Source organism: Grammomys surdaster, unplaced genomic scaffold (genome assembly GCF_004785775.1).
Source record: "Grammomys surdaster isolate TR1022 unplaced genomic scaffold, NIH_TR_1.0 255, whole genome shotgun sequence".
Classification (NCBI taxonomy): domain Eukaryota; kingdom Metazoa; phylum Chordata; class Mammalia; order Rodentia; family Muridae; genus Grammomys; species Grammomys surdaster.
In genome coordinates this window covers 6,502,721-6,529,459 of record NW_021604696.1, presented here as the reverse complement: position 1 = coordinate 6,529,459, position 26,739 = coordinate 6,502,721, and the positions used below count along the sequence as shown (strand labels likewise).

Genomic DNA, 26,739 nt, shown 5'->3' with positions numbered 1-26,739 from the left:
AGGACAAATAGCACGAAGTGTTTGACATACAGACTGCTTGCCCATCCAGGCAGCTTCTCTTCTGTGTAGTGTTTCTCCACTACCTGCCTCCTTCGATTTCCTTTTCTACTCTGGGACAGAGACCATCTTCTACTAGATTGACAAAACCTCTAAGACAAAACAAAACAAAATTTAAAAAAAGCACAAAACACTGATTAGCAACATGTCAAGAATGAGGTCTGGTAGGTAGAGATACATACTGGACACAAGATAGAGACAGGGAAAGGTCAGGATGGCAGCTGTTGAGGTGCCGAGGTGGGACACAAGCCAGGTGACGAGGACAAGGTGGTGCCCCCCACTGAGCTAGAACCACTCCTGGTACTCAGAAATCACTGGAGATCACCACTTTCAGCTTCGCTGGTCACCATGCCCACTCGTCCAAGCAATGTGCTTATGATATAGCCTAGCCGCCCGTAAAGTGGGTTGAACCTCCTCTATAGAGGCAGCAATGACAGTGCCGGAGACTAGGGCATGAGAGGAGGAAGCGCTCAACCAGTGTCTTTAGATATAAAACTATGAGTCTGTTTCCTGAGACTATACTTAACTTCTTGGTCTCCTTCTCTCTCTCTCTCTCTCTCTCTCTCTCTCTCTCTCTCTCTCTCTCTCTCCTCTGCCTTCCTCTGTCTCTCTGTGTGTGTGATCTCTCACCAGTATACTTGAGTCAGGAAAGCTAGTGGTGGCATCCCCTAGATCTGGAGTTAGAGACAGCCGCGAAACCGGATGTGGTGCTGGACCTAACTCAGGCCCTCTGTTTGAGCTACAGATGCTCTACCACACTGAGCCATCTCACCAGCCCCTGGATCAAATAGCATTTTTAAAGATTAACTTATATTACATGTATATGTGTCGCCACATGCGAGGCTGCGGTCCACAGAGGGAACAGTCAGGATTTAGAGACTTTGAAACTGCAGTTATAAAAGTTGTGAGCCACATTGTGAAAGCTTACCACTCAACACAGATTCTCTGCAAGAGCAGAGAGTGTTCTTAACCACTGAGCCATCGCACTGGCCTTGGCATTTTATTTACTAAGAAAGAGAAGGGCAAAACAGAGCAATCTAATCCTGAATCAGACAAGTGGATTTTTTTCTTTTTGTTCTATTTTGTTCCATTTTACATGGTTTCTCTGTGTACCCATGGCTGTAAAGAAACTAACCCTAATCCTAACTCTAAACCTAACCCTAAACCAAAACTAAACCCTTAACCCCTAACACTAACCCCGACCCTAACACTAACCCTAACCACTAACCACTAACCCTGACCCTGACACTAACCCTAACCCTAACCCCTAGCCCTAACTCCTAACCCCTAAACCCTAAACCCTAACCCTAAATCCTAACCATAACCTTAAACCCTAACCCTAAACCCTATCCCCTAACCCTAACCCCTAATCCTAATCCTAACCCTAACCCTAACCCTGACCCTGACCCTGACCCTAACCATGACCCTGACCCTAATCCTGGAGCTCATTGCATAGATTAGGCTAGGCTTCAACTCAGGTCCATCTGCCTCTGTCTCCCAAGTGTTAGGATTAAAGGTGTGCGCAACAACCACCGGGCTTTCATTGATTTCCTGACCAATCCACACCAAGCACAATATTGGTCTCATGTGTTGCTGTAAACATCCTATTGGAACTGCCCTTGGAGGATTAGAATCTTCTGTCTATTCCTCCTCCTTGGTGGTCACACTCATGGTGTGCAGGATAGTTTTATGTCAACTTTGACACAGGCGAGAGTCATCTGAGAGGAGGGAAACTCAATTGAGAAAATGCCCCTGAAAGATTCAGCTGTAGGGCATTTTCTTAATTAGTGATTGATATAAGAGGGTCCTGTCCACTGTGTATGGTGCTATCCCTGGGCTGGTGGTTCTGGGCTCTATAAGAAAGCAAGCTGAGCAAGCCATGAGGAGCAAGTCAGTAAGCAGCATCCCTCCATGGCCTCTGTAGCAGCTCCTGGCTCTAGGCTCCTGTCTGGTTTAACTTCCTGTCCTGACTTTCTTTGATGATGATTTGTAATGTGGAAGTGTAAGCCATATGAACCCTTTCCTCTCCAAATAGCTTTGGTCATGGTGTCTCACTACCATAATAATAACCCTGAGACACACGACAATGTCACAATCCACATGTAGCAATCTATCACCGTGGGCAAACCAATAAGACAAGTTCTGATTGTGTCTCCACCCCACCCAGAAATCAGAACATAAGATCTTCACTCCAGATTTCCTCAGGTTATCTAAATGCTTGCCACCACAAAAGCTCCTTGGAGAGCCTGTGGTGAGTGGCTGGTATGGCTGGGCCTCCGGGGCTTTTACACGAGAGCACTGAATCAGCTGTACTTTCTATCCTAATTTAAATTCGTGGCTGTACAGTCCTCTCTGGGGCGATGGTTTGCGTGCATACTCTGGACTTCATGTGTTGGTAATTCAGTCCTCAAAATCTTGCGTCAGTGCCGCCTGGGAGTGGAGACTTGGAGAAGGAATTGGGATTAGATAAAGTTACTAGAAGGGCATCGTGGCTCTGCAAGAAGAGGAAGAGAGGACCTGGCCCTCCTACCATGTTCTGATACAGCACGTAGGTCTCACCATTCCTTAGCTTTCCCAGACACCAGAACTGTGAGTCCAGTGAACTCATATTCCTGGTAAATTAACCGGTCTCGAGGGTTTTGCTATAAGAACAAATGAGCAAAGATTTTAGTCAACCAAAGGGGAAAAATACAATGATTTCCTTCAAGGAAATGGTGAGCTTAGCTTGAGTGCCCATGGATTAATCTGTCCACAGTCTGCCCTCTCCTAAGCTCAGGGATGGGTGCCTGGGTGCCTAGTCTGTCTTCTGTGAGGTCTTTTCTTTTCTTTTCTTCCTATTCTTTTCTTTTCTTTTTTTTTTTCGAGACAGGGTTTCTCTGTGTAGCCCAGGCTGTCCTGGAACTCACTCTGTAGACCAGGCTGGCCTCGAACTCAGAAATCCGCCTGCCTCTGCCTCCCGAGTGCTGGGATTAAAGGCGTGCGCCACCACCGCCCGGCTGTGAGGTCTTTTCTTAAAAAACAAAAACAAATACAAAAACAAACCCAAAAAACTCTACAGAGTGAGTTCCAGGACAGCTAGGGCTATACAGAGGAAACCCTATCTCAAAAAAAAAAAAAAAAAAATTGTGCACAATGTGTGTGCAGGCCCCATGGAAACCATGGAGGGCATCGGATGCCCTAGGACTGGGGTTAGAGATTGTGGAATTCCCTCTGAGTGCTGAGAATCAACTAACAAATAAAAATAAATCTATTAAAATATTTTTTAATTAATTTATTTATTTTGTGTGTGTGTGTGTGTGTGTGTGTGTGTGTGTGTGTGTGTGTGTGCCATACATATCTGGAGATCTGAGGACAACTTTTTCCAGAGTTAATTTTCTCCTACTTTATAGGCACTGGGGATTGAACTCAGGCCCTCAGACTTGGCAGCAAGCACCTTTACTCAGCCATCTCGCCGACCCCTTTCTGTAGTCATGAGTAATTAAGAAAACTAGTCATTATTATTTGTTTCTTTTCTCTGATTGGCAGCACAAATGTTTGTTTATGTATTTATTTTACTTGGTGTTTTCTAGACAGATAACCCTGACTGTCCTGGCATCCACTCTGTAGACTAGGCTGGCCCTGAACTCACAGAGGTCCACCTGCCTCTGCCCTCTGAGTGCTGGAATCTAAGGCATGTGCCCAGCACTTTACATTATTTTACAACAACATGTGGTGTTAGTTCAATTTTCCAATGGAGATTTGGAAAGCTTGAGCAACCAGTTAAGGCTCACACAGAAGTGGATTTTGACCCCATTTATGCCTGTTCTGGTTTTAACCCTTCAAAACCTCTCATGTCCTCCTGTGGGCCTGTGCTCCTGTGGGCCTGTGCTTAAGGGACAGAGAAGTAAGTACTTTTTTGAGGAATTTCAACCCATCAAGGCCATAATATGGTATAGTTTGTTTTCAAGAAAAAGAGCTTAAGAAATTCCCATCAAATTTCTTCTGAAAATTTAAAAGGATCTCACATATAACCATTACTACTAAAACACCAGTCAAGGCTGCATGTGACCGTGCACAACGTTAATCCCAGCATTCAGGAAGCAGAGGCAGGTGAATCTCTGTGAGTTTGAGGCCAGTCTGGTCTATATACCGAGTTCTATGCCAGCCAGAGTTACATGGTGAGATCCTGTCTCAAAAACAAATAAACAGCGGGCTGGAGAGATGGCTCAGTGGCTTAGAGCACTGACTGCTCTTCCAGAGGTCCTGAGTTCAATTCCCAGCAACCGCATGGTGTCTCATGACCATCTGTAATGGGATCCAATGCCCTTATCTGGTATATCTGAGGACAGCTACAGTGTACTCATATACATAAAATAGATAAAAACAAATAAACAACTATAATACTCGACTAGAGGTTGAAGAGATGACTCATTGTTGGCAGTGTGTTCTCCTCTTGCAGGGGATTCAACTTCAATTCCCAGTCCATGCTCAGTATCTCAGAACTACCAGCAACTGCAGTTATAGGGAGTCCAGTATCCTGTGTGGCCCTAACAGGCCACTGCACTCTCACACATGTACCTCCACACAGACACACATACATATACATCATTTAAAAAAAAATAAGAGACTGGAGAGATGCTCAGAGGTTAAGAACACTTGTTGCGCCGGGCAGTGGTGGTGCACGCCTTTAATCCCAGCACTTGGTAGGCAGAGGCAGGCGGATTTCTGAGTTCAAGGCCAGCCTGGTCTACCGAGTGAGTTCAGGACAGCCAGGGGTACACAGAGAAACCCTGCCTCGAAAAAAAAACCAAAACAAACAAACAAACAAACAAACAAAACAAAAAAAAACAAAAACAAAAAACATTTGTTGCTCTTGTAGAGGATTCGGGTTCAGGTCCTAGCATCCACATGGTGGCTCACATCTGGCACTCCAGTTCCCTGGGATCCATGAGATACAACTTCTGATATCTGCAGGCACCAACCATGCACATGGTATACATACATGGAGGTAAAAGCATCCAAACACGTAAAATAAAGTAAATCTAAAATTTTTTTTAATTGAAATCTTTGAAAGAAAATCACTAGGTAGGTTTAATTCTATTATCTCAGCTGTAAATGTAGCTTTCCTGTGTCCACTGTAATCTTTCTCTAGCCTTGGAGAAAGCTAGGGATTGAACTGGAGGGTCTCACAAGCTCAAGCAAGCACTGTTCTGCCTCCAGCTTGAGGGCAGTCAGTGCTCTGGTCTGTCTCCCCTCCCTCCAGCTGCCGAACTTGTTGAGTGGAGAAATGCACTGACGTGTGTGTGTGTGTGTGTGTGTGTGTGTGTCTGGTGTTGCGTGGACTCGAACACTCCCCTCCCTGCCTCTTTTCCACACTCTAAAGTCTCCAGTTTGGGAGTTTGGGGATCTCTTAGGGACAGGAAGAGAAAGTGAGTAATTATATATTTTTACTTAATCTTCCACCATGTAACTCTCCCCCCTCGCTCCATTTTTTAGCTATCACTGCTTTGGTAGAATAACTTGTGTCCAGATTTGAAGTTATTGTTTTCTTTGTTGTCTTGGGACAAGGTCTTACTATGTAGTCCTGACAGGCCTGGATCTCACTATGTAACCTAGGCTGGCCTTGAATTTGGGGTGATCTTACCTCTCTGCCTCCTGAATGCTGGGATTACAGGTATGCCCAGGCTGGGCAGATCATGGATTCTTTCTTTCTTTCTTTTCTTTTTTTTTTTTAGATTTATTTTTTACTTATATGAGTACACTGCAGCTGCCTTCAGATACACACTTGAAAAGTACATCAGATGGTTGTGAGCCACCATGTGGTTGCTGGGAACTCATGATCTCTAACAGAGCAGTCAGTGCTCTTACCTGCTGAGCCATCTCTCCAGCCCAGACCACGGATTCTTTTTTTTTTTTTTTTTTTTTTTTGGTTTTTCGAGACAGGGTTTCTCTGTGTAGCCCTGGCTGTCCTGGAACTCACTCTGTAGTCCAGGCTGGCCTTGAACTCAGAAATCTGCCTGCCTCTCCCTCCCAAGTGCTGGGATTAAAGGTGTGCGCCATCACTGCCCGGCCAGACCATGGATTCTTAAAATGCAGTTATTTATGTATTTGTGCATGTAAGTCTACGCCATGGTGTACATATAGAGGTCAAAGGATGACTTGCAACAGTCAGTTTTCTCCTTTCACCACATGGGTCTTAAAGATGGAAATCAGGTCAGCAGGCTTGATGGCTATTGTCTTAGTTAGGGTTTTACAGCTCTGAACAGATACTATGACCAAGGCAGCTTTTATAAGGACAACATCTAATTGAGGCTGGCTTACAGGTTCAGAGGTTCAGTCTAGTATTCTCAACGTGGGAGCATGGCAGAATCCAGGCAGGCATGGTGCAGGAGGTGCTGAGAGTTCTACATCTTCATCTGAAGGCAGCTAGCAGAATACTGACTTCCAGAAAGCTAGGAAGAGGGTCTTAAAGCCCATACCCACCATGACACATCTACTCCAACAAGGCCACACCCACTCCAACAAGGCCACACCCACTCCAACAAGGCCACACCCACTTCACACACCTCCTAATGGTGCCTCTCCCAGAACCAAGCTTATACAAACCATCACAGTGGCAAACATTTTTGCCTACTTGGCCATCTTGCCAGCCTAGATCATGGATTCATTGTTATAGTGGCAGGCTCAGCTCAGCTCTGTCATATGCCTACTGCTGCCCTTGCCTTTCAGTGACTCTTGTGTTGTACAGGGATTTTCTTGGAATGGAAATGCTCCTCCCTTGCAGGAAGAGGGAGGCTCATTAAGACTCAGGAACTGAACTAAAACTCCAAGTCTCATGATGTCCTGAAACAGGATTCCCAAAGACCCTCCCCAAAGTTATGACGCAGGAGTGACAGTTACTAGGGAGAGGAGACTCTTCCTACCCTGCGTAGCTGCCTCCTTGTAAGCCTTGAGGGCGTATCTAGGGATGCAGCCTTTTTGAGTTATCACCCTTGCTGGAGTGGGCTTTTCAGGGATGACACTGCCTCCACGCCATCTGTCCTTTAAATGATCCATTACCGTTCTCCTCGTAAGTACACCCAACAAACCCACTCGCTCTCGGAGCTAGGTTTAGATGGATCCTTTCTCTGGTCTGTGACCAGTGCCCTATCTGGACTGAACAGACAGATGCTGGTTCCTGTTTACCCAGGAAAAACCACATAACATGTCAGCCTGCAAGCATCCTTCTTGGACAAGTATCCCGATGGTCATAGTACAGACCATCCGTCACCAACCTCCCTCCCTCCCTCCTGGTCTTTCCCCACTTCCCATCCTTCTGCTATGGTAGCCCCAGGGCAGAGTGTTAAGTTCTCTGCCTAAGGAGGGAGTCTATGGTGACATGAGATACTATGCTTTCTTTCTTGGATTATCCCACCACTTGACTGTGAGAAGTATGTTAGTTGTTTTTTGCTGAATAACAAATCACCTCCCCCCACCTCCAAACTGAGTGCCTCAAAACAGTAAACATTTATTAAGCCGTAATTCCTGAACCACAGGAATTATGAAATAGTTTATCTGGGTGGTTTTGGCTTACAAGCTGTATTCTGTGTTGTCTGGGGCTGCAGTCAGCTGAGTGCTTGATCAGGGGCTGGGAAATCCACTTCCAAGTTCATATCCATGGCCATTAGCAGGGGGCTGTAGTTCTGTGCTATTTGGGCAGCTCACAGCATGGTAACTGGCTTCTCCCCAGAATAAGTGAACCAAGGAAGTAGAGGGAGGGGCCTGGGCGAGGTGTGTTTTGTGACCTCAACTTACAAAGCCACAAGCTACCTCTTATCTCCTGTGAAATTCCTATTCTATTGGTCACATGGACAGACTCTGATATTCCACTTAATGACTGTAAATTTGAAACTAGCCATTAGGAGTCTGGCTCTCACGGGACTTACCCTTTACTGAATGCTATGGTTTAAATCTTTCTGTTTGATTGATTTGGTTTTGGTTTACTTTTTTGAGACAGGGTCTCCCAAAGCTGGACTATCCTGAAACTCACTATGTAGTCCAGACTGCCCTCAAACTCATAGCGATCCTCCTGCCTCTGCTATCCGAGCGCTGAGACTGAAGGCGTGTGCCACCGTGCCTAGCGCTGCCTTGAGTTTTTAACATCCCCCAGGGGCTCACATTTTGAATAACTAGTCTCCAGTGGTGATACCATTGTAAAGGCTCTGGGGCCTTTATGAGGTGGAACCTGGCTGGTGGTGGTTGGTCACGAAGGCCAGTCTTTGAAGAAGGTTCTAGCTAATTCTGGCTCCAGCTTCCTGTCGGCACTATGTGAACAGCAGGCAGAAAACATTTCTGGGGCCATTCCTTCCCCATCGTGATGGACAGAGATAGATCCTTTCTCCCTTAAACTGTTGTCAGCTTCTCTGCCACAGCAATGGGAAAGTAACCATTGACTAATCCTCCTGGGAGTCCTCCTCCTGGGAATCCTCCCCCTGGGGGTCCTCCTCCTGGGAGTCCTCCTTCTGGGGATCCTCCTCTTGGGGGTCCTCCTCCTGGAAGTCCTCCTCCTGGGAATCCTCCTCCTGGGAATCCTTCTCCTGGGGGTCCTCCTCCTGGGAATCCTCCTCTTAGGGGTCCTCCTCCTGGGGGTTCTCCTCTTGGGGGAGTCCTCCTCCTGGGGGTCCTCCTTCTGGGGATCCTCCTCCTGGGAGTCCTCCTTCTGGGAGTCCTCCTCCTGGGAGTCCTCCTCCTGGGGGTCCTCCTCCTGGGAGTCCTCCTTCTGAGGGTCCTCCTCCTGGGAGTCCTCCTTCTGGGGGTCCTCCTTCTGGGAGTCCTCCTTCTGGGAATCCTCCTCCTGGGAGTCCTCCTCCTAGGGGTCCTCCTCCTGGGAGTCTTCCTCCTGGGATCCCAGCAGCTTCTTTTTAAAGGCTGGAAGTCTGGCTTTAGTAAAGCAACTGTTCTCTGCTTAGGTGTTCTTCTCTTAGACAGAGAAGCTAACCACCAGAAGGAAATACCCTCTCTTTCTCTGAGCCCCTAGTAATGTCTCCTTTGTCTTCTTTCCTCACTGAAGACTGAATCTAGAGCCTTGTGCACAATAGGGAAGCAACTGTGCTAATCCAGTTCTCTTTTTATGTTTGTTGTTGTTGTGTGTATGATGTATGTCTGTGGTATCTGTGCACATGGACATGTGGGTGGGGGGTGGGGGGCAGAAGAAGATGCTAGCTGTCCTGCTCTATTGCCCCATGTCTTACTTCTTGAGACAGGGTTATTCACTGGACTTAGTCAGGCTGGCAACCAGTAAGGTCCCAGCAAGCACTTCTCCAGTCTCCACTCCTCCGTACCCCTGGGCTACAGTCATGCATGGCCATTGCTGGATTTTTACAGGGATGTTGGAGATTTAAAGTCAGGTTCTCATGTCTGCACAGTCTTACCTACTGCGACATCTCCCCAACCATCATCATCACCATCATCATCATTACCATCATCATCATCATCACCATCATCACCACCATCATCACCAGCAGCATCAGCATCATTTCCATCATCATCATCACCACCACCACCACCATCATCTTCAGATAGGGTCTCACTAGCTGCCTAGGTCAGCTGTGAACCCCCTATGTAGCTCAGGCTAGTCTCTAACTCACAATCATTCTACCTCAGCCTTCTAAGTGCTGAGATTCCAAATCCCCACCACCAGCCTGTGTACTACCACACTCAGCTCTTCTCATAACTCTCTTTCTATAGGACAACTCCTATCTTTCCAGTTGCCATGGCAGAATCTCCCGGGCTTATGCTTCCCCGCTCTCTATCGCACCTCTGTTCGTCTCATCCACAAACCATGTTGGCTATACATCGAAAGTCCGGCCATCACTTCACATCCCGGGACCTTTGGAGGACACCAAAATCCACAGATGTGTATTCTCCTATACCCTCTCCTCACCCTGCTCTTCTCTGAAGCTCTGGTATCAAACAGAGCCTCCTGCATGGTACAAAAGCATTCCACTATTGAGTTAATGTGGCCAACCCCGACTCCACTGACCTTAAAGCATCTCTGGAATATCTGACATCTAACATGGCATGAGTTCTGTGCTAACAGTTGTATATGGGGTGGTCACAGATAAGTCTATACATATATAGTTCAGATGCTACTTATATATTTGTCTATATTAAGGATTGGATCTAGTATCTCCTGCCTACCAGGCAAGTACTTCTCCAATGAACTCTAACCCCAGGGCCACCTGCCCATCTTACCCCTTTTTATTTTGAAAGAAGGTCTTTCTGTGTTGCTCAGAAATTGACTGCTGGTGGTCCAGGCAAGCCTTGAACTTGTGACCGTTCTGTCTTAGCAGATGGGATTACAGGTCTTTGCTGCCATGGCCAGATGCAGGGTTTTTTTTTATTCTAAATTTTATTTTATGTGTAGGGGTGTTTTGCCTGCATGTGTCACATGCACCAGAAAAACCAGAAGGAGGTGTCAAAACCTTGAAACTAGTGTTAGTGACAGTTGTGAGCAGCCATGCAAATGTTGGGAACCTGGTTCTCTTGAAGAGCAGCCAGTGTTCTTAAGTGTTTAGCCTCCTCTCCAGCCTCCCTGTGTGTGCATGCTCCCTGGACTCAGAAATCTGAGGCAATAGGATTTTGAGAGCAAGTCCAGTCTGGGGTTCACAGTGAGACCTCCTGGAGCTAGCCTGTGACACAGTGAGACCTTATGGAGCTAGCCTGTGACACAAAGTACAGACTGTACATGTAAAGTCCAGATACCAGGGGCTGTCTGTATAGCTTTGTTAGAACACTTGCTTAGTCTGCATGAGTTCCTCAGTTCAGTCTACAGTACCACAGTAAATACATGAATAAACAAATAAGCAAATAAAATCCAGCTGGTGGCTGGAGAGGTAGTAATCTTCTTATATCCATTTTTCCTACTGAGAACCAGGAAGATGAAAAGATGAAATATGGGTTGGTGAGGTGGCTCAGCAGTTAAGAGCACTGACTGCTCTTCCGGCATGAGTTCAAATCCCAGCAACCACATGGTGGCTCACAGCCATCTGTAATGAAATCTGATGCCTTCTTATGGGGTGTCTGAAGACAGCTATGGTGGGTGTACGTACATATAATAAATAAATAAAAAAACCTTTGGGCCAGCTGGGCAGTGGTGTTGCAGGCCTTTAATCCCAGCACTTGGGAGGCAGAGGCAGGCGGATTTCTGAGTTCGAGGCCAGCCTGGTCTACAGAGTGAGTTCCAGGACAACCAGGGCTATATAGAGAAACTCTGTCTCAAAAAAACAAAATAAAACAAAACAAAACAACCCCCCCAAAAAACAAAAACAAAACAAACAAACAAAAAGATTAAATAAATCTTTAAAACTAAGAACTTTCTGGAAATAATGATGCATGCCTGTGATCTTGGCAGTCATGAGAATGAAGGTAGAAGGATATCTCAAATTGAGGCCAGCCTTGGCTATAGGTTCACTTTAAGACCCTGTCTCATAAATTTTTTCTTTTTTTTTTTGTTTTTTTTGTTTTGTTTTGTTTTTTGAGACAAGATTTCTCTGTGTATCTCTGGCTCTGCCTCCCAAGTGCTGGGATTAAAGGTGTGTGCCACCACAGCCTGGCCAGATTTTTTCTAATTAAAAAAGAAAAACTAAGATCCAGATCTAAGATGGTAACATATACCTATAATCTAGAGAACTAGAGGTAGAAGGATAGATGGATTCCAGGCTGACATGGGCTGTGTTGCAAAATTGTCCCTAGTAGGGATGGGCTACATCCTTACCTATTATCTATCTATCTATCTATCTATCTATCTATCTATCTATCTATCTATTGACAGCTCTGACTGTCCTGGAATATAGGCCCAGCTGTCTTAGAACTAACTGTATATCTGACCAGGCTGTCCCAGAACTCACAGAGATCTGCCTACCTCTGCTCCCTTAGTACTGAGTGGTACACACTTTTGATCTCAGCACTAAGGAGGCAGAGGTAGGCAGAACTCTGTGAGGATATAGCATAGTGATGGAGGACTTGTCTAGCATACGCGAAACCCTGGATTCAGTTTTCAGTGCACACACACACATGCACACACACATACAGACACACACACACACACACACACACACACACACACACACAGGGAACAGAGAAGAAGATGAAGAGAAAAATGAAGATGATGAGGAAGAGAAGGGGAGAAGAAGGATTGTTGCTCAACGGTAGAGAATTTGTCTAACATGCTTGAAACCTTGCATTAATTAAAAAACAAAAATATCTTGGGCTGGTGAGATGGCTCAGCGGTTAAGAGCACTGACTGCTCTTCTAGAGGTCATGAGTTCAAATCCCAGCAACCACATGGTGGCTCACAACCATCTACAATGAGATCGATGCCCTCATATGGGTGTCTGAAGACAGCTACAGTGTACTTACATTACATATAATAAATAAATAAATCTTTAAAAAAAATATCTTGAAAAACCAAAAAAATAAAAAATAAAAAAAAATAAAACCATCAGTCAGGGCTTATGACATTTTTGCTTCTTTTAGTCAAAGATGAACTCTTAAAAGTCAAAGTCCTGATGACCAGATCTCAGATCTGTGGCGGTTCCGTGAAGAGGCCAGTAAATCCACCTTGCCCGCTCATCTACCTGATTCCTTCATCAGTTTGCAGTAAGCAAGCAATCCTGTGATGTGTGGTGTACTTAGAAACGGAGATCTGGGGCCAGGTCTCGTGGTTCACACATGGAATCCCAGCACCTGGGAGGCTGAGGCAGGAGGATTAGGAGTTCAAAGCCCCACTTAGGCTACATGGTGAGTTTAATGCCAGCCAGGGCTACAGGAGACTCTTAAAAGGAGAGGGGGTTAGGGAGCAGAGCTTGGTGATGTAGTACTTGCCTGATATGCATGAAATCCTTGGTTTGATTTCCCTATACTGCAAAACAATGAAAAATAATAATAAACAGGGTTGGGGAAGTAGCTTGATGGCAGATTCCCTAGCATGTACAAGGTCTGGGTTTAATCCTTAGCACCAGGGGTAGGGTTGAGGGGAGGGACCCAAGGCAGAGCTGTAGCCAAACAAATAAAAGTCATCAAAGGTTAAATTTTATTATTTAAGCACAACAGAAACAATCTCGTTAACAGAGAAATATAGTGAAAATAATTCTTCAAAACCATTAGAACCCTTACTCTGTACTGGAGATAGGGGTTAGGGGTGGGGAAGTGGGTGGAGCCTGGTATAGAAAATGAGTAAGAAAGGCTTCCAACGGCTGGTGAGCTGCATTCGTGAATAGGAGAACGTGCATAACGTTAGTTGAGTAGCATAGTTCCAGTGACACCCATTATATTGGACATGTGTACAGATCTATCTGATCAGTTTCTAAAGGGCTTTGATGGCCACACTAGGGTGAGTGGATTTTATTTTATGGCCACTGTAGGCCCTGAATGGTTTTATGGTAAGGGAATGACAGAAACAGATTAGCTGCAGTTCCTAAAATCTTGTCACCACGTATCTGTTTTGGGAGAAGTTTGTAAAAGATTGTATCTTTGACAGCTTTCAAGAGCTGATCTTCTCTGAGGCAAGCTCACTGATTGTTTCTCTGTTAAATTTACTCGTGTTTGGAAGAGCATTAACTTTGTCTGTGTCTATTGAGAAGATGTAGACACAAGTCTGATAAGTCCTATGTAGATATCTATGGGCCAGAGTCAGAGCTCAGCGATGGACACGTGCTCTGGCCTAAGGGAGTCAAGGAAGGCCTCCAGGAGGAAGTAGTTAAGAAGCTAGTTTTCTGAAAGAAGTGAGCAATCGGGCAGGAAGCTGGAACTTCGTGAAATATGGACTCTGGGCTGTAGTACAACCAATTTAAGCATATCCTCAAACAGCTTACAAGTTAATGAGTCTCAGACTACAGTTATTTTATTTGGCTTTGAAAATTACTGGGGGTAACCCATAATCTACTCTTCTAACTGCTGGCCTAGCTAGCTCCCCAGGAGTGTACCCCTTGGTTGTTTCTCCTGGCCATGTGCTCATGGTCCATCTCTTCTCATGGCGGACTCCTCCTCTCCTTTCCTTCTTCCTCCTTCTCCCCTGGTCTCTCCTCTGTCCTCTCTCCTCTAGACCCTCAACTAAATAACTCAAAACTCACTGACCTCTAACCCCTCTGGTAATTGGCTGTAGCCGATTTTATTTAACCAATCATTTTAAATCAAGGAACAAGGAACACAAGCTTGTAACCCTGAGAATTCTCTTGTAGGCCTGGATCTTTCCATATAGAATTTAGCATTACAATCCATAGCGACAGACAAAACTTCAACGCTGGGCTATTTGTCTACAGGGGAGGGTCAGGGCCAGACAGTGGAGAGCTTCATGTGCCCACATCCTAAGGATGATGTCAAACCATTAGAGGGCTAATTGATGGCTAGATGAAGAAACCATGTTGGAAGTTTGTTGTGGTGGTTTGAAGGAAGCTATGGAAGGGAAATGGATTGTGTGTTTTCAATCTTTTCACACCTTGACAAACATTTAATTTCTATAAATACCTTCATGTGATGTTGGTTGATAGTGCTCTTCAACCCAGCATGTAACCCAGAGTGTCCTTTATACATTTTATAACTTACCAGCTGTTTGTTTGTTTTGGTTGGTTGTTTGAGACAAGGTTTCTCTGTGTAGCTATAGCAATTCTGGAACTTGCTCTGTAGACCAGGCTAGCCTCGAACTCAGAGATCCACATACCTTTGCCTCCAAGCGTTGGGATTCAATTCGTGCATCGTGCATCGCCACCACCCCGGAGCCAGCCGATTCATTTTAATGAATTACTTAGGTCTCTCCCTAACTCACTATGCTGGCTTTGAACTCCCCACCTTCCTGCCTCAGTCTCCAGAGTGCTGGGATGACCTAATACTCCCCCACATCGTAAGTCAAGTTCTTTACCAACACAGCTAGTCTTCAGTTCCTTCCATTCATTTTATTCGTGGATTTGTCTATTTTTCTTTTTACTTCTATGCCCTCTTGACTGTTAGCTTGGCGGTCAGGTAGGCACAAATGGTAGTGACGATAGGAAAAAAAAAATGTTTTATCGCTTTAAATTTACTATAGAACGCAGAAACAAAGTAAGAATCACCGTTACTAGCAGGCCTGGTGAAGCCGGGGACAAAAGCAGAGAAGAGTCTGGACATTTGGCAACGCCCCTTGCCTGGGTTGGCAAGGCAACTGCTACCAGCTAGCCAATCGGTGGGATACTCACCTGCGGGGGCGGGGGCTCCACAGGAGCCAATGGGAGGCCGGGCCGATGGTTTCGCAGGCCAATGGGTTGGGCTACGGGGCGGGCTTTTTGATGAAGGGCCGGCGGTGGGAAAGATGGCGGCGGCTCCGAGACCCTCCTGGTGGCAGCGGTGGTGGCGGCGGCGCGCGTGGGCTTGGGACGGGGCCAGGCTTTTGCTCTTTCTCCTTCTGTTGGGGTCTGGGCCAGGGCCGCTGCATGTCAGGGCAGGTCAAGCGGTGGAGTACTTGAAACGGGAGCACTCGCTGTCGAAGCCCTACCAGGGTGAGGCGCCCGGGGCGAGGTGGTCGTGCAGGGAGGGCTTGGGGACCGAGCCTGGACTGAGCTCAGGGGACATAGTCACCGACGGGAGGGGGCGTCCGGATGATCTCTGCTCCTTTGAAGAGCCACAGGTCCTAAGGACGGGGGTCCGCCCCCCACCCCCGCCCCTTTCCAAGCGCTAGAAGTTTCTAGTAGGTCTAGGTAGGGCTCTCAGATGTCACCAGTGTCAGACTTGAAGGAAAGGATGTTTGGAGTTGGACAGAAATATGAGGGGAGAGAAATGAGAAAAATGAGAAATGGTTGAGGACCATTAGCGATGAGCCGGTGTTGGGATGGAGCGGTGGCTGCTCTAGAAATAAAGGGTGAGAAAGAACCCTAATAGAACTCGGTCGGACTGAGAAAGGAGGAAAAAAAATCTGTTTGCTGGTTAGAACACCTGCTCCTTCCCAGGCCTCGAGCCCTGATGATGAAAGAGGCAGGTTAGCATTGCTCTCTTCAGGGATTTCTAGGTCTCTAAGCACAGCTCAGCGTCAGAAAATTGACACAGGTGTCTACAAAGAAGAGAAATTAGTGCTGCTATAGCTTAATACAAGTTTGTGTCCCTCTCCCCCCCCTTGCCCCCCCCCCCGCAAAGCTGAGGCTAGGGGGTGCAGGAAACAATTTCAAACTGCAGAAAGCTATACACTGTTACTAAGATGTCATGGTTTCACAGATGTGTGTAGTACCTGCTTAGTGTTGGTCCCTGCTGATACTATGGGTTAGATGGATTTTTCACACTGGAGATACTTAGTCTAAGGGACTTGGGGCAATCAGCTTCACACTTGAAAGATTGATTTTAAAAGAATGTGATTAAGCTCATGGGCTTTTGAGGGTCAATCTCTGTTTTGTTTTGTTTGGTTTGGTTTATTGAGACAGGGTTTCTCTGTGTAGCCCTGGCTGTCCTGGAACTCACTCTGTAGACCAGGCTGGCCTTGAACTCAGAAATCCACCTGCCTCTGCCTCTCAAGTGCTGGGATTAAAGGTGTGTGCCACCACTGCCTGGCAAATCTCTTTTGATATAAATGACAAAGTTCTTGTCCTTTCATGGTGCTGAAGTTCACCTCTGCATATAGATCTCAGCTCTTGTTACTGTGTCATGTGTAAATGACAGCTCTGAGGTGCCTTGGAATCTTCAGCTGCAGGACTTAGCTGAAGGAAGTTTTGTGTGATGGCAGGTACCTGTGGTTCCAGTAATTCAGGAGGCTGAGGTAGAATATTGAGACCCTCATTTAGAAAGGAAAAAAAAACCCATGTATTCATTAATACTAAAGGAAAGATAATGGCTCCAGTTTTTGTAGGCTCTGGCTTTGTGACCCAGTTGATGAAGAATATGAGCTGATTTTCCCCCTCCCCATAGGTGTGGGAACGAGCAGTTCTTCGCTGTGGAACCTGATGGGCAACGCCATGGTGATGACGCAGTACATCCGCCTCACTCCAGATATGCAAAGTAAACAGGGTGCCTTGTGGAACCGGGTGGTAAGAGGCTTCCTGTGTTAGGACCCTCAGTGTCCTAAAAAAGCTCAGAGTGACTTTGACATGACTTTGTTGTATTCCCAGTGTTCCATCTTCTAAAGATATTACAAGTCTTTAGAAGGCTGGAGATATGGCTCAGTAGTTAAGAGGACTGGCTGTTCTTCCAGAGAACCTGGATTCAATTCCCAGCACCACATGGCAGCTCACAACTGTCCGTAACTCCAGCTCCAGGGCATTCCGCTCCCTCACACAACATACGTGCAGGCAGAACACCAATGCACATAACGCTAAAAATAAATAAATCATTAAAAAGAAATGAAAAATCGTTAGGTTACAGATAATGATGAACTTCATAATATAGAAATTGGATATTTCAGGCAGGAGAGATGGTTCAGAGGTTAAGAGAACTGACTGCTCATCCAGAGGTCCTGAGTTCAGTTCCCAGCAACCACATGGTGGCTCAAAACCATCTGTAATGGGATCTGAAACCCTCTTCTGGTATGTCTGAAGACAGCTACAGTGTACTCATATACATAAAAATAATCAAAAAAAAAAAAAAGAAATCGGATATTTCTCAGCTGCTCTATTACAACAAACTAACTCATTTTTTCATTAACTTAGAGCAAATAATTCATTTTCTCCTTAAACTGACATAACACACTTTAGGGTTTAGTAGCTTAAATTTTATTATTTTGTTAAGTAGAAAACTTTTGTTTTTTTGCTGTTATTGTTGTATGTTTGTTTCTTAGCATGTAACCCAGGCTGTCCTTGAACTTGATAATAGTCCAGGCTACTCTTAAACCTATGAGCCTTCTGCATCAACCTCCCTACTCTGGATGTATATGATACTATACATCTGTGGTTCAAATTACTAAGGGGGGCTATGGTAGGGGAATCAGTTAAGTCCAGAAATTCAGTCGAAGCCTGGGCAGCATAGTGGGACAGTGCTGCTAGATACTTAAGTAAATACTAAAAAGTATTAAGAAGCGCATTTATCCCAAATGTAATCCTAGTGGCCTTCCCTTGTTTCAGTCAAGAGTTTGCTTCTGGTTCCGTATGAAAGTCACTTTAAGCCATTTTAGGTCATTTGTTTGTCCCCTGAACCCTCTCTAGCTACCTTGTTTTCCTGGAGATATGATGGCAGGAAGGAGCACCTGGAGCTGCTGCACCGTGACTCTGTGCACGTGTCCGGGGATGCTTTTCACTTCCGGGTCCTCCCGAATCATGCACAGCCAGGTCACCGTCACGGATGACCTTGGCATCCTTGGTGTTTTCTCCTGGACTCCCGTGAACGAGGGCGGGAAAATCTTATACTTCCATGGTTTTTCTCATTAGATGATTCTCATGTAGATGCTTCTAGTGGATCTCATAACAGAGGACGGTGTTTCTTCCCTGTTCATTTGTTTCTATCCAAGAGCTGTAAAGTAGTAGAGGGGTGTGAGCCATCTACGCAGGCCGACCTCGGAACCTAGTCTGTAGTACAGAGCTCAGCGTGGGTCATGGTAGGTGACGTGAGGATCAGTTGACTGGTAGATCTAAGTCCAGCTTGAAGAGCCCTGGACAGATCTCCACCTGTAATATCTGCTTGACTTACCTGTGAATTGTCAGAATATAGCCAGACAGTGGGCATGAAAAGACTTTGTGTTCCAGTGGATACAGAAATATATCCTGTTCTTAGACCTGCTCTCAGCTTCACTGATGGGCTCTTGTGGGTTATTGAATTATACGAGGCTTAATACCTTAATATAAGAGTCTTTGATACCTATGTTCTCATCAGAATGAACCAAGGAACTATTTTAAGATACATAGTTTGAGCAAGTGGTTCTCAGATTTGGCTGTCCACTGGAGTTGATATCTGGATTCTACCTCAGGATGCTGATTTAATTAGAATAGGGTACAATTTGGTAATTGGATTTCCTCTTTTCTCTCTTTTTTTCTTGGGAGCAATTTGGTCATCATATTCCTTTTTTTCTTTTGTTTCTTTCTTTCTTTCTTTTTTTTTTTTTTGCAACATGTTTTCTCTGTGTAACCATGGCTGTCCTAGAACTTGGTCTGTAGAGCCCAGGCTAGCTTTGAACTCAGAGATCTGCCTGCCCCTGCCCCTGCCTTCCTAGTGCTGAAATTAAACATGCGAGCTACCACCACTGATTTGGCTACAGGGATTTCAAACATGTGGCAAAGTCTCAGAGCCACTCTTAAAAATCACCATGAATAAAACTGTATAGCATTGTGATACCCAAGGCCAAGAATTAGTTGCAACTACCTGTTAACTTAGCGTAGGCTTCTCAGGTCCTGCCCTTTTTGCAGGGCCATTATACTACCTGCTGGCTTCAGGACAGCTTTCTGCTTGTCCTGAAAGTTAAATGTTAAAAGTTAAAGCGGAGAGATAACTCAACGTGAGAAGACGGACTAGAGCAGACTGTTGGAGACACCGGGGCTCCCTGCTGAGTGGGAAGGCATCCACCTCCTCTCTCTGTGACTCTGTACTCCTAACACCAGTTCTTCTGGATGATGGCCCAGAAATTAAAAATGAAAAACTGAACATGATGAAGCACTGTGTTGCTCAAGGCCCAGAACAATCTATTTGGAAAGCCTTTGGCAGAACCCAGCCAAACCCAGCTGAACCCTTCCCTTTCTTCTTCACAGCAGATTTTAACTAAATGTCTCCCCAGACCAAATACTGTACTAACCCCGGCTTCTCCTGGAAACACTACAACTGTGTCACACACTTAACTAGCCCCTCACCACCTCCCTTTTTATAAGGCTTTGGCACACAATTACAAAACTCAGAAGGAGCTAGCATTTGCCTCTGGCACATTCATCCTTCCTAGCCAAGGGCAACAAAGGTTTGAGGAACCATAGCTTACTGTATTATCTGCTCTCTTGGGAACTCAGGCTTGCCCCTCAGCTTGGCTGAATTCCAGCTTTAGCTAATTAGAGTTCTTCAATAACATCTGCTAATTATCCCCGGAAACCTCTGTGTGGGACTTAGCTTTTTTTGTTTTTATTTTTTTAAGTGAATGAGGTTTTGACCTTTCTTGGAAGTCCTACTTTTTAGAGTCTTCTTTATGTCAGAAGACTAATCTTAAGTTGCAAACAAGTATTAAGTCAGTCTTCTTTATCGAGTTGCGCTTCTGGGTAATGAAGGATCATGGCAAATTTATGTGCCTTTTCCAGCTTTAATGTACTCTTCCTGTTTCTGCCGGAAGATATGAAGATAATCCTGTGGTTTGTCCCTCTCATTCAGAGTCCCTTAAACAGTTGAATGCCTTGGTCTGTTTAGTTTTTTTTTACAGAAGTACTTTCCAAGTCTTAGATTTCAAAGCTGCTTTCCAAGTCTGTAGACAACTTCTCAGGGCTTCATGGGTTTCTGGTTTCATGCTCCTGTCTTACGCCTCTGTCTTCCTCACGTTAGCCATGTTTCCTGAAAGACTGGGAGCTGCAGGTGCACTTCAAGATCCACGGCCAAGGGAAGAAGAACCTGCACGGAGACGGCTTGGCAATCTGGTACACAAAGGACCGGATGCAGCCAGGTATTAGGGACCCTGGGTGCTCCCACATGGGTGTAGCAGGACTGTTTATTCCTGTGCCCTCTTTTTGAGACGGGCCCTTCCTTCTAGTTTTCCCTCTCCCTTGATGTCTGTGAATGAATATTAACCTGTTGTAGAATGGGGTCTGAGTCCTAAGCAGTCTGAACTTGGCTCTTCCGTGGACGAGTCCTTGCTTGTTGGTTCCTCCTGTGTTTTCCTGTGACGCCTGGCCACTGGCTGGCCGAATGTACTCTCTCCTGAACACTGGAGGCCAGTGTGCTAGTTTCTTCTGGACATATACACACTTACACTCAAGCACAAGCCAAGAGAGAATTCTCTGTTGTCCTTGCCACTCTTGGAGCCGGTGCTCCAAGTGGATGGCAGGCTGAACCTGATTTGACCTGGTCTCTTGCAACAAGAAGTGGAACCTGGGAATTCAGTTCTCTCTGGGGGGCAGAATCGTCAGCATGTGTTTGTGAAGCAGAATTCTGTAGGTAGGGTAGCCTTAGCAACCAGTTTGGAATAGGGCGTTACTACAGTACAAACAAGGTTACACTGGCCTTCCCCCCTTTCTTGCCTCTAGCAGCAAACTTCTACAGCTGTTCGTGGGCCCAGATGTAGGTGACTTTGCTGGGTGCTTTCATGTGTGTGCTCATCTTAGGAGATGCCTGCAGCCATTTGAATATCACCCTGTCCTCTGCCATGTAAGATCTCTCCCTTTGTCCACTCTTGGCTGTATGTCATTGTTCATCATCTGTTCTCTCTCTCTAGGGCCTGTGTTTGGAAACATGGACAAATTTGTGGGGCTGGGAGTGTTTGTAGACACCTATCCCAATGAGGAGAAGCAGCACGAGGTAATGGCGAGTGTCAGAGCTTAGGGCAGCTGCACTGATCCCAGCCCTTCCCCCAGGAGCAGTGCCCAGGAGGGAATGGGAGAGACAGTGAGGGCCCATTGTTGACCTTCAAAGGATAATGTCCTTGACATCTTTTCTTTTCTTTCTTTTCTTTTTTCTTTTTCTTTTTTTTTTTCTGGAGAGAACTGCCTGTGATCCAGCAGTCCTTGAGGAATAGCTGTTAGTCACACTGGGTGCTTTCCTATAGTGCCACCAGGGTTCTCATTCATTTCTGTAAGGTAGCTGCTGGAAGTGAGCACACTTGGCTGGTGGTTTCTTGGCTTCTAGATTGAAGCCAGAGCAAGGGGAAAGATGGGTGCTCCAAGCTCTACCCCTCACTGTGGACTCTCTTCTCCACTTGCCCTCCATTTCCAGCATCTTTATCTTCTCCGGCAGCAGGTCCTATCACTTATAAGAAAGGGTTAAGTAAAGAGAAGTTGATGAAACTGCTGCACTTATTCATAATAATATAAGGTCTCACCATGTAGCCCAAGCTGGCCGAGTCCTGGGATTACAAACGGGGCCACTATACCCAACTCAGATCTAAGCATCTTGATGGAACCCAGTGTCTAGACAGTGCAGAGACATTAACTACCTTTGAGGGTTCTTCAGTACTTCCTTATACTGGCACAGGACTGTATCCTCTTCTCCTGTGGCACTGCCGTGAGATGGTAGAAAACCGCTGACAAGCTGTTCCTAGGTACCCTTCAGAAGGCAGGATTGAGAGTGGGGATAAAGATCACTTACTTCCCACAAAGATTTATCAGAAACACATGTAAAACGTGACAGTGACTACTGTGTGTACCACACTCAGGTGTAATGGTCAGAATCTCCCAAGGTCACTTTAGAGGAGCTGGAAAGTGAGACCTGGGTTAGGTGAGTAACCTTCTGTTGTGGATCAGTTAGAACTGTGTTTCTGTTTCCTCTGGGCTCCTTGTTGTTCCAGGCCCATCAAACCCTTGCTAGATGCTAGGGCAAGACCAGCATTGTCTCTGTGCTCTATAGAGTGGAGATTGCTGAGACTCTGGGGCCCTTTGAGAGGACACAGTAGACTTATCCCTCCTGATGGGGCAACAGTAGTGGTGGCTGCAGTGCCTTCCTCCAGGACAAGGCATTTACATTGAGGTCTGCCAGATAAGGAGCCAGTGGTCCATGAAGAGGGAAAGCATGTACTAAGGCATTCTGGGAGGGGACAAGGAGGATAAAGAAGTACAGAGCTTCAGATAGAGGCTAGAAAGAAAGGGAGCAAACTCCTCGTTGTGTCCCACATTGCATGAACTGCACTCCTCCTGTTCGTTCTCTTCTCTCTTAGGCACACTGAGACTGTGCCTGTGTGGTTGTTAGTTGTGCTGTTAGATCATTCACAGCGTGACTCCTCTTTCCCAGTGAATGAACAGACGAGAAGCTGTGTTGTTCAAGGTAGCAGCCTTTGTAGGGTCTCCCTGTCCTGAAGCTCACCATTCTGGTGCTATAACCTCCACATATTCACTGGTTTCCTGTCCATTGATTTCTTTCTTCAGAGAAGAGACATTAGATATTTTCATATATGTGGTTTCAGTTCTTTGAGATTCTGTTCAGTCCAGAGAATGTAGAAAGTTTGTCTTCTTTTCGTCTCAGAGGATAAAATCAAATGTATTTTCTCAATGGTATGGCTTACTTTGCTTATTCATACAAGGGTACAGGGCATTGTTCCACGTTTATCATTTACTTGTAGAAAGTCTTTGTTGCAATTGTTATCATCTTTGCCCTGAGTAAGACTCTGAAGAGCAGAAGAAAGTCTGCAGAGCTTATTGGGTCACATAGGTCATAGATCTGACTCCAGAATCTCTGTCTCTGGGATTTTGAGTTCTTAGATTTGGTAACAAAAGCAGAAATGACAAAAACAAGCATAGGGAAATTGGGCTTCATCCAAGGGAAGAACCTGGGACTAGAGAGATAGCTCAGCAGTTAAAAGCACCAGGCCTTCTTCTAGAGGACCCAAGTTCAGTTCCCATTACCCACATGGTGGCTCACAACTTTCCATAACTCTACTTACGCAGTTTCCATGCCTTCTTCTGACATCTGTTGGCATGCATGTGGTACACAGACATGCATGCAAGAAAAACATGCAAACACCTAAAATAAATGTCTTTTTTTCTTTTTTTGGTTTTTCAAGGCAGAGTTTCTATGTGTAGCCCTGGCTGTCCTAGAACTCGCTTTGTAGACTAGGCTGGCTTCCAACTCAGAGATCTGCCTGCCTCTGTCTCCCTAGCACTGAGATTAAAGGCATGTGGCAAAGAACACTGTCAGGAGTAGGGCTGGTTTTGTAGAAGAATATTTGCCTCATGTGCTCAAGGCCCTGGATTCAGGTCCCAACACTGAGAGCATACCAAGAAAGTGGACTCACCTGAGGATGGAGGAAAATATATGCAAATCACACTAGAGAACCATTGCTAGAATATATAAAGGACTATCATACAAAGAACTACTACATCTTAATGAAAGCCAATAAAATAGGCAAATGAGTAGGTTTTATGTGAAGATGATGAATGGATGGGCAGTAAACATGAACTGATGCTCTACGTCATTAACTTAGAGAAGCACAGATGAGACCACGACCAGATCCTCACAGCCTCTCACTAGAATGCGGGTGCAGAGATGTGGGCGTCATTTGGAACCCACAAATACTTGTGGGATTTAAAATGATACAGTTGGAAAGTGGGCTAAAGATAGAGATTCTCTAATCCAGTGAATCCCCTTGTGTGTGTATAGCCAAAAGAAAAGTATCTACAAAAAGGCTTGTGTACAGACAGTCATAGCAGCCAAAACGTTAATATATCTCAAGTGTCCATTAGCTGAAATATTCAGTGATAAGATTTAAGTATTACTATGGGTGACAAGAGTTGGTTCCTATGAAATATGGTCAGATCTATAGAGACAAGGTAGAGGGGGTTGTCCAGAGCTGGGGCTCTCAAGTAGGGAGGGGGCGGGGGACTGCCAGTGGGCACAGTTATGGAGTGGTTAAAAATGTTCTGACGTTATGATAACATCACCTCAATTAGCACACACCTGAACCCACTAGGGGTGGGTCCTGTGGCACATAGGTGGTGTCTCCTCATTGCTGTTGACTTAGATGTGGTTGAAAGATGAGTCCGTAGCCTTTTGGCCCTAGGAGCCCATCCACTGAAGATCATCTTTCTCCTGTGATCCCAGATGTTGGTGAACACTTCGGGGAACTTGGTAGCAGCACCCTTGGAGCACAGATGTCTTTGTTCAGTTGAAATCAGAGTCTAGTAGCAAGAGACTTCCTGGAATGATGACAGAAAAGCGAACCTGTTGGCAGGCTTTGCTGTCTTTTTGTCTGTGACATGTTTGAGCCTCATGCATGGGAGGGAGAGGCAGCCAGGAGTGAGAGGAGCAGCTCCTCAGTCTGCCTTGATCAGGCTACCTGGATGTCGCGGTGCAGGCACTCCCCATATGTGTTGGTTCTCCTCCTTTTAACTGAAAGAAATGATGAACACTGATGTCTTAAAAACACGTTTCAAGCTGAGGAAATAGTGATAGAACTCATGCCCAGAAAGGGGAGAGCTCAGTCCCTAACACACCCACACTCATTAACACCACAGATCTGCAAGCACACGTGTGCACACCTTGTGTTCCTAACACACCCACACTCACTAACACCACAGACCTGCAAGCACACATGTGTGCAGACCTGTGTTCCCTTATACACCCATGCTCACTAATACCACAGACCTGCAAACACACGTGTGTGCACACCTGTGTTCCCTAACACACCCACACATACTACCACCACAGACCTGTAAGCACACATGTATGCAGACTTTGTGTTCCCTAACACACCCATGCTCACTAACACCACAGACTTGTAAGCACACATGTGTGCACACCTTGTGTTCCCTTACACACCCACACACTAACACTACAGACCTGCAAGCACACATGTGTGCACACCTTGTGTTCCCTTAGTCCTTCTCTTGATAGACTAATCTCTCTTGGTCTTTTAATTTTTGGCCCATGGAATCTTTTTCCTCCCTCTCTCCTTCTCTCCTGTCTCCCTGTCTTTTTTTTGAGACAGGGTTCCTCCATGCAGCCCTGGCTGTCCTGGAATTTGCTCTGTAGACCAGGCTGGTCTCAAACTTACAGATCTGCCTTCTGAGGTGTGTGCTACCACCATCTAGGGAATTTTTTTTCAAAGTAACTCTGACTTCTTAAGTTTTCTTGTTATAACCCTTAGATGTGACTTTTTTTTTTTAGTTTCTTAGATAATGATGACACTAAGTGTATGGGACCTGAAGTACCCCTTTTTCCATAACCTTTGAGGAGCCGAGAGCTGAGGTCAGGTCACCTAGTGGGAGGCGAATGGAGTTTGGTGCTGATAGAGTCCTGTGTCTCAGCTTTGATTATTGCCTGCTCTGAGGAGCGTGGGTTCTGCTCAGGCACTCGGTGTCCTTTCTGTTCCTGCATGAAGGGCTAGCAGAAAAGCGTTGTAGGGCCAGCAGCACTGGGTGTGGAAAGAGAGAGACAGGGTGCAGCTAGAGGTGGCATCAAGCACTGTGTTCCCTGTCTGAGGGCTTGAGTCGCAGCTTGGGAGAAGGCTGCCTCCTGGCAGCACCTAGGAGAGGAGTCGTTTGTTCTGTTATATGGAAAATCCAGAGGGCATCTTTACAAATGAAAATGTCACATCATATAGCAACTGTCTAAAGACATAATTACGAAAATGGGAGCATAAGAGTATGAATGTCAGATTCAGATAAATCATTTTGATAAAAGTTTCAGATTTATCAATTGGTAATCCGTTAGAGATTTCTAGAATATACTCTACTCATACTACTCAGGCTGGTATCAAACTTCTGGTCCTAGGTACTCTTCCTGCCTCAGCCCCTTGAGTAGCTGGGATTGTAGTCATGTGCCACTTTGCCCCCAGCCTGTGTCCTTCATGTGCCCAGGCATGCCCTCACTTGCTCACACGTGAGCATTGTCTCCTCAGCTAGCTAAGAGTAATTGTTGAACTTCGCCTCCTTAACCCTAAATACCCGTGTGTTTTTCCCAAAAAAGTAAGGACTATTCCCAGCATAGTGATCAAAACAGAGGAGTTAAAAATGGTGAGCTCACTGCTACTAGTCTTCAGACCTCACTCAGGTGTCCTTAATCATCCTCTGTGTTCTTCTAGCAGAAGAAAACCCAAGCCCCATGGAATTCTTAGAACATTCTCTCTCTCTCTCTCTCTCTCTCTCTCTCTCTCTCTTCTCTCCTCTCTCT

General features: G+C 45.7%; 1 protein-coding gene across 1 annotated transcript in view; it reads left to right on the top strand.

Annotated features, from left to right (window-relative positions):
* Positions 1–15,327: 15,327 nt before the first annotated feature.
* The window catches only part of Lman2l (lectin, mannose binding 2 like), a 22,528-nt gene continuing 11,116 nt past the window's right edge, over positions 15,328–26,739 (top strand). Inside the window, exons 1-4 of the mRNA XM_028775488.1 lie at positions 15,328–15,545; positions 16,939–17,057; positions 20,470–20,587; positions 21,356–21,438. Coding sequence (XP_028631321.1) covers positions 15,359–15,545; positions 16,939–17,057; positions 20,470–20,587; positions 21,356–21,438 — 507 coding nt within the window. The 5' untranslated portion in view covers positions 15,328–15,358. The remainder of the gene's footprint in view (positions 15,546–16,938; positions 17,058–20,469; positions 20,588–21,355; positions 21,439–26,739) is intronic.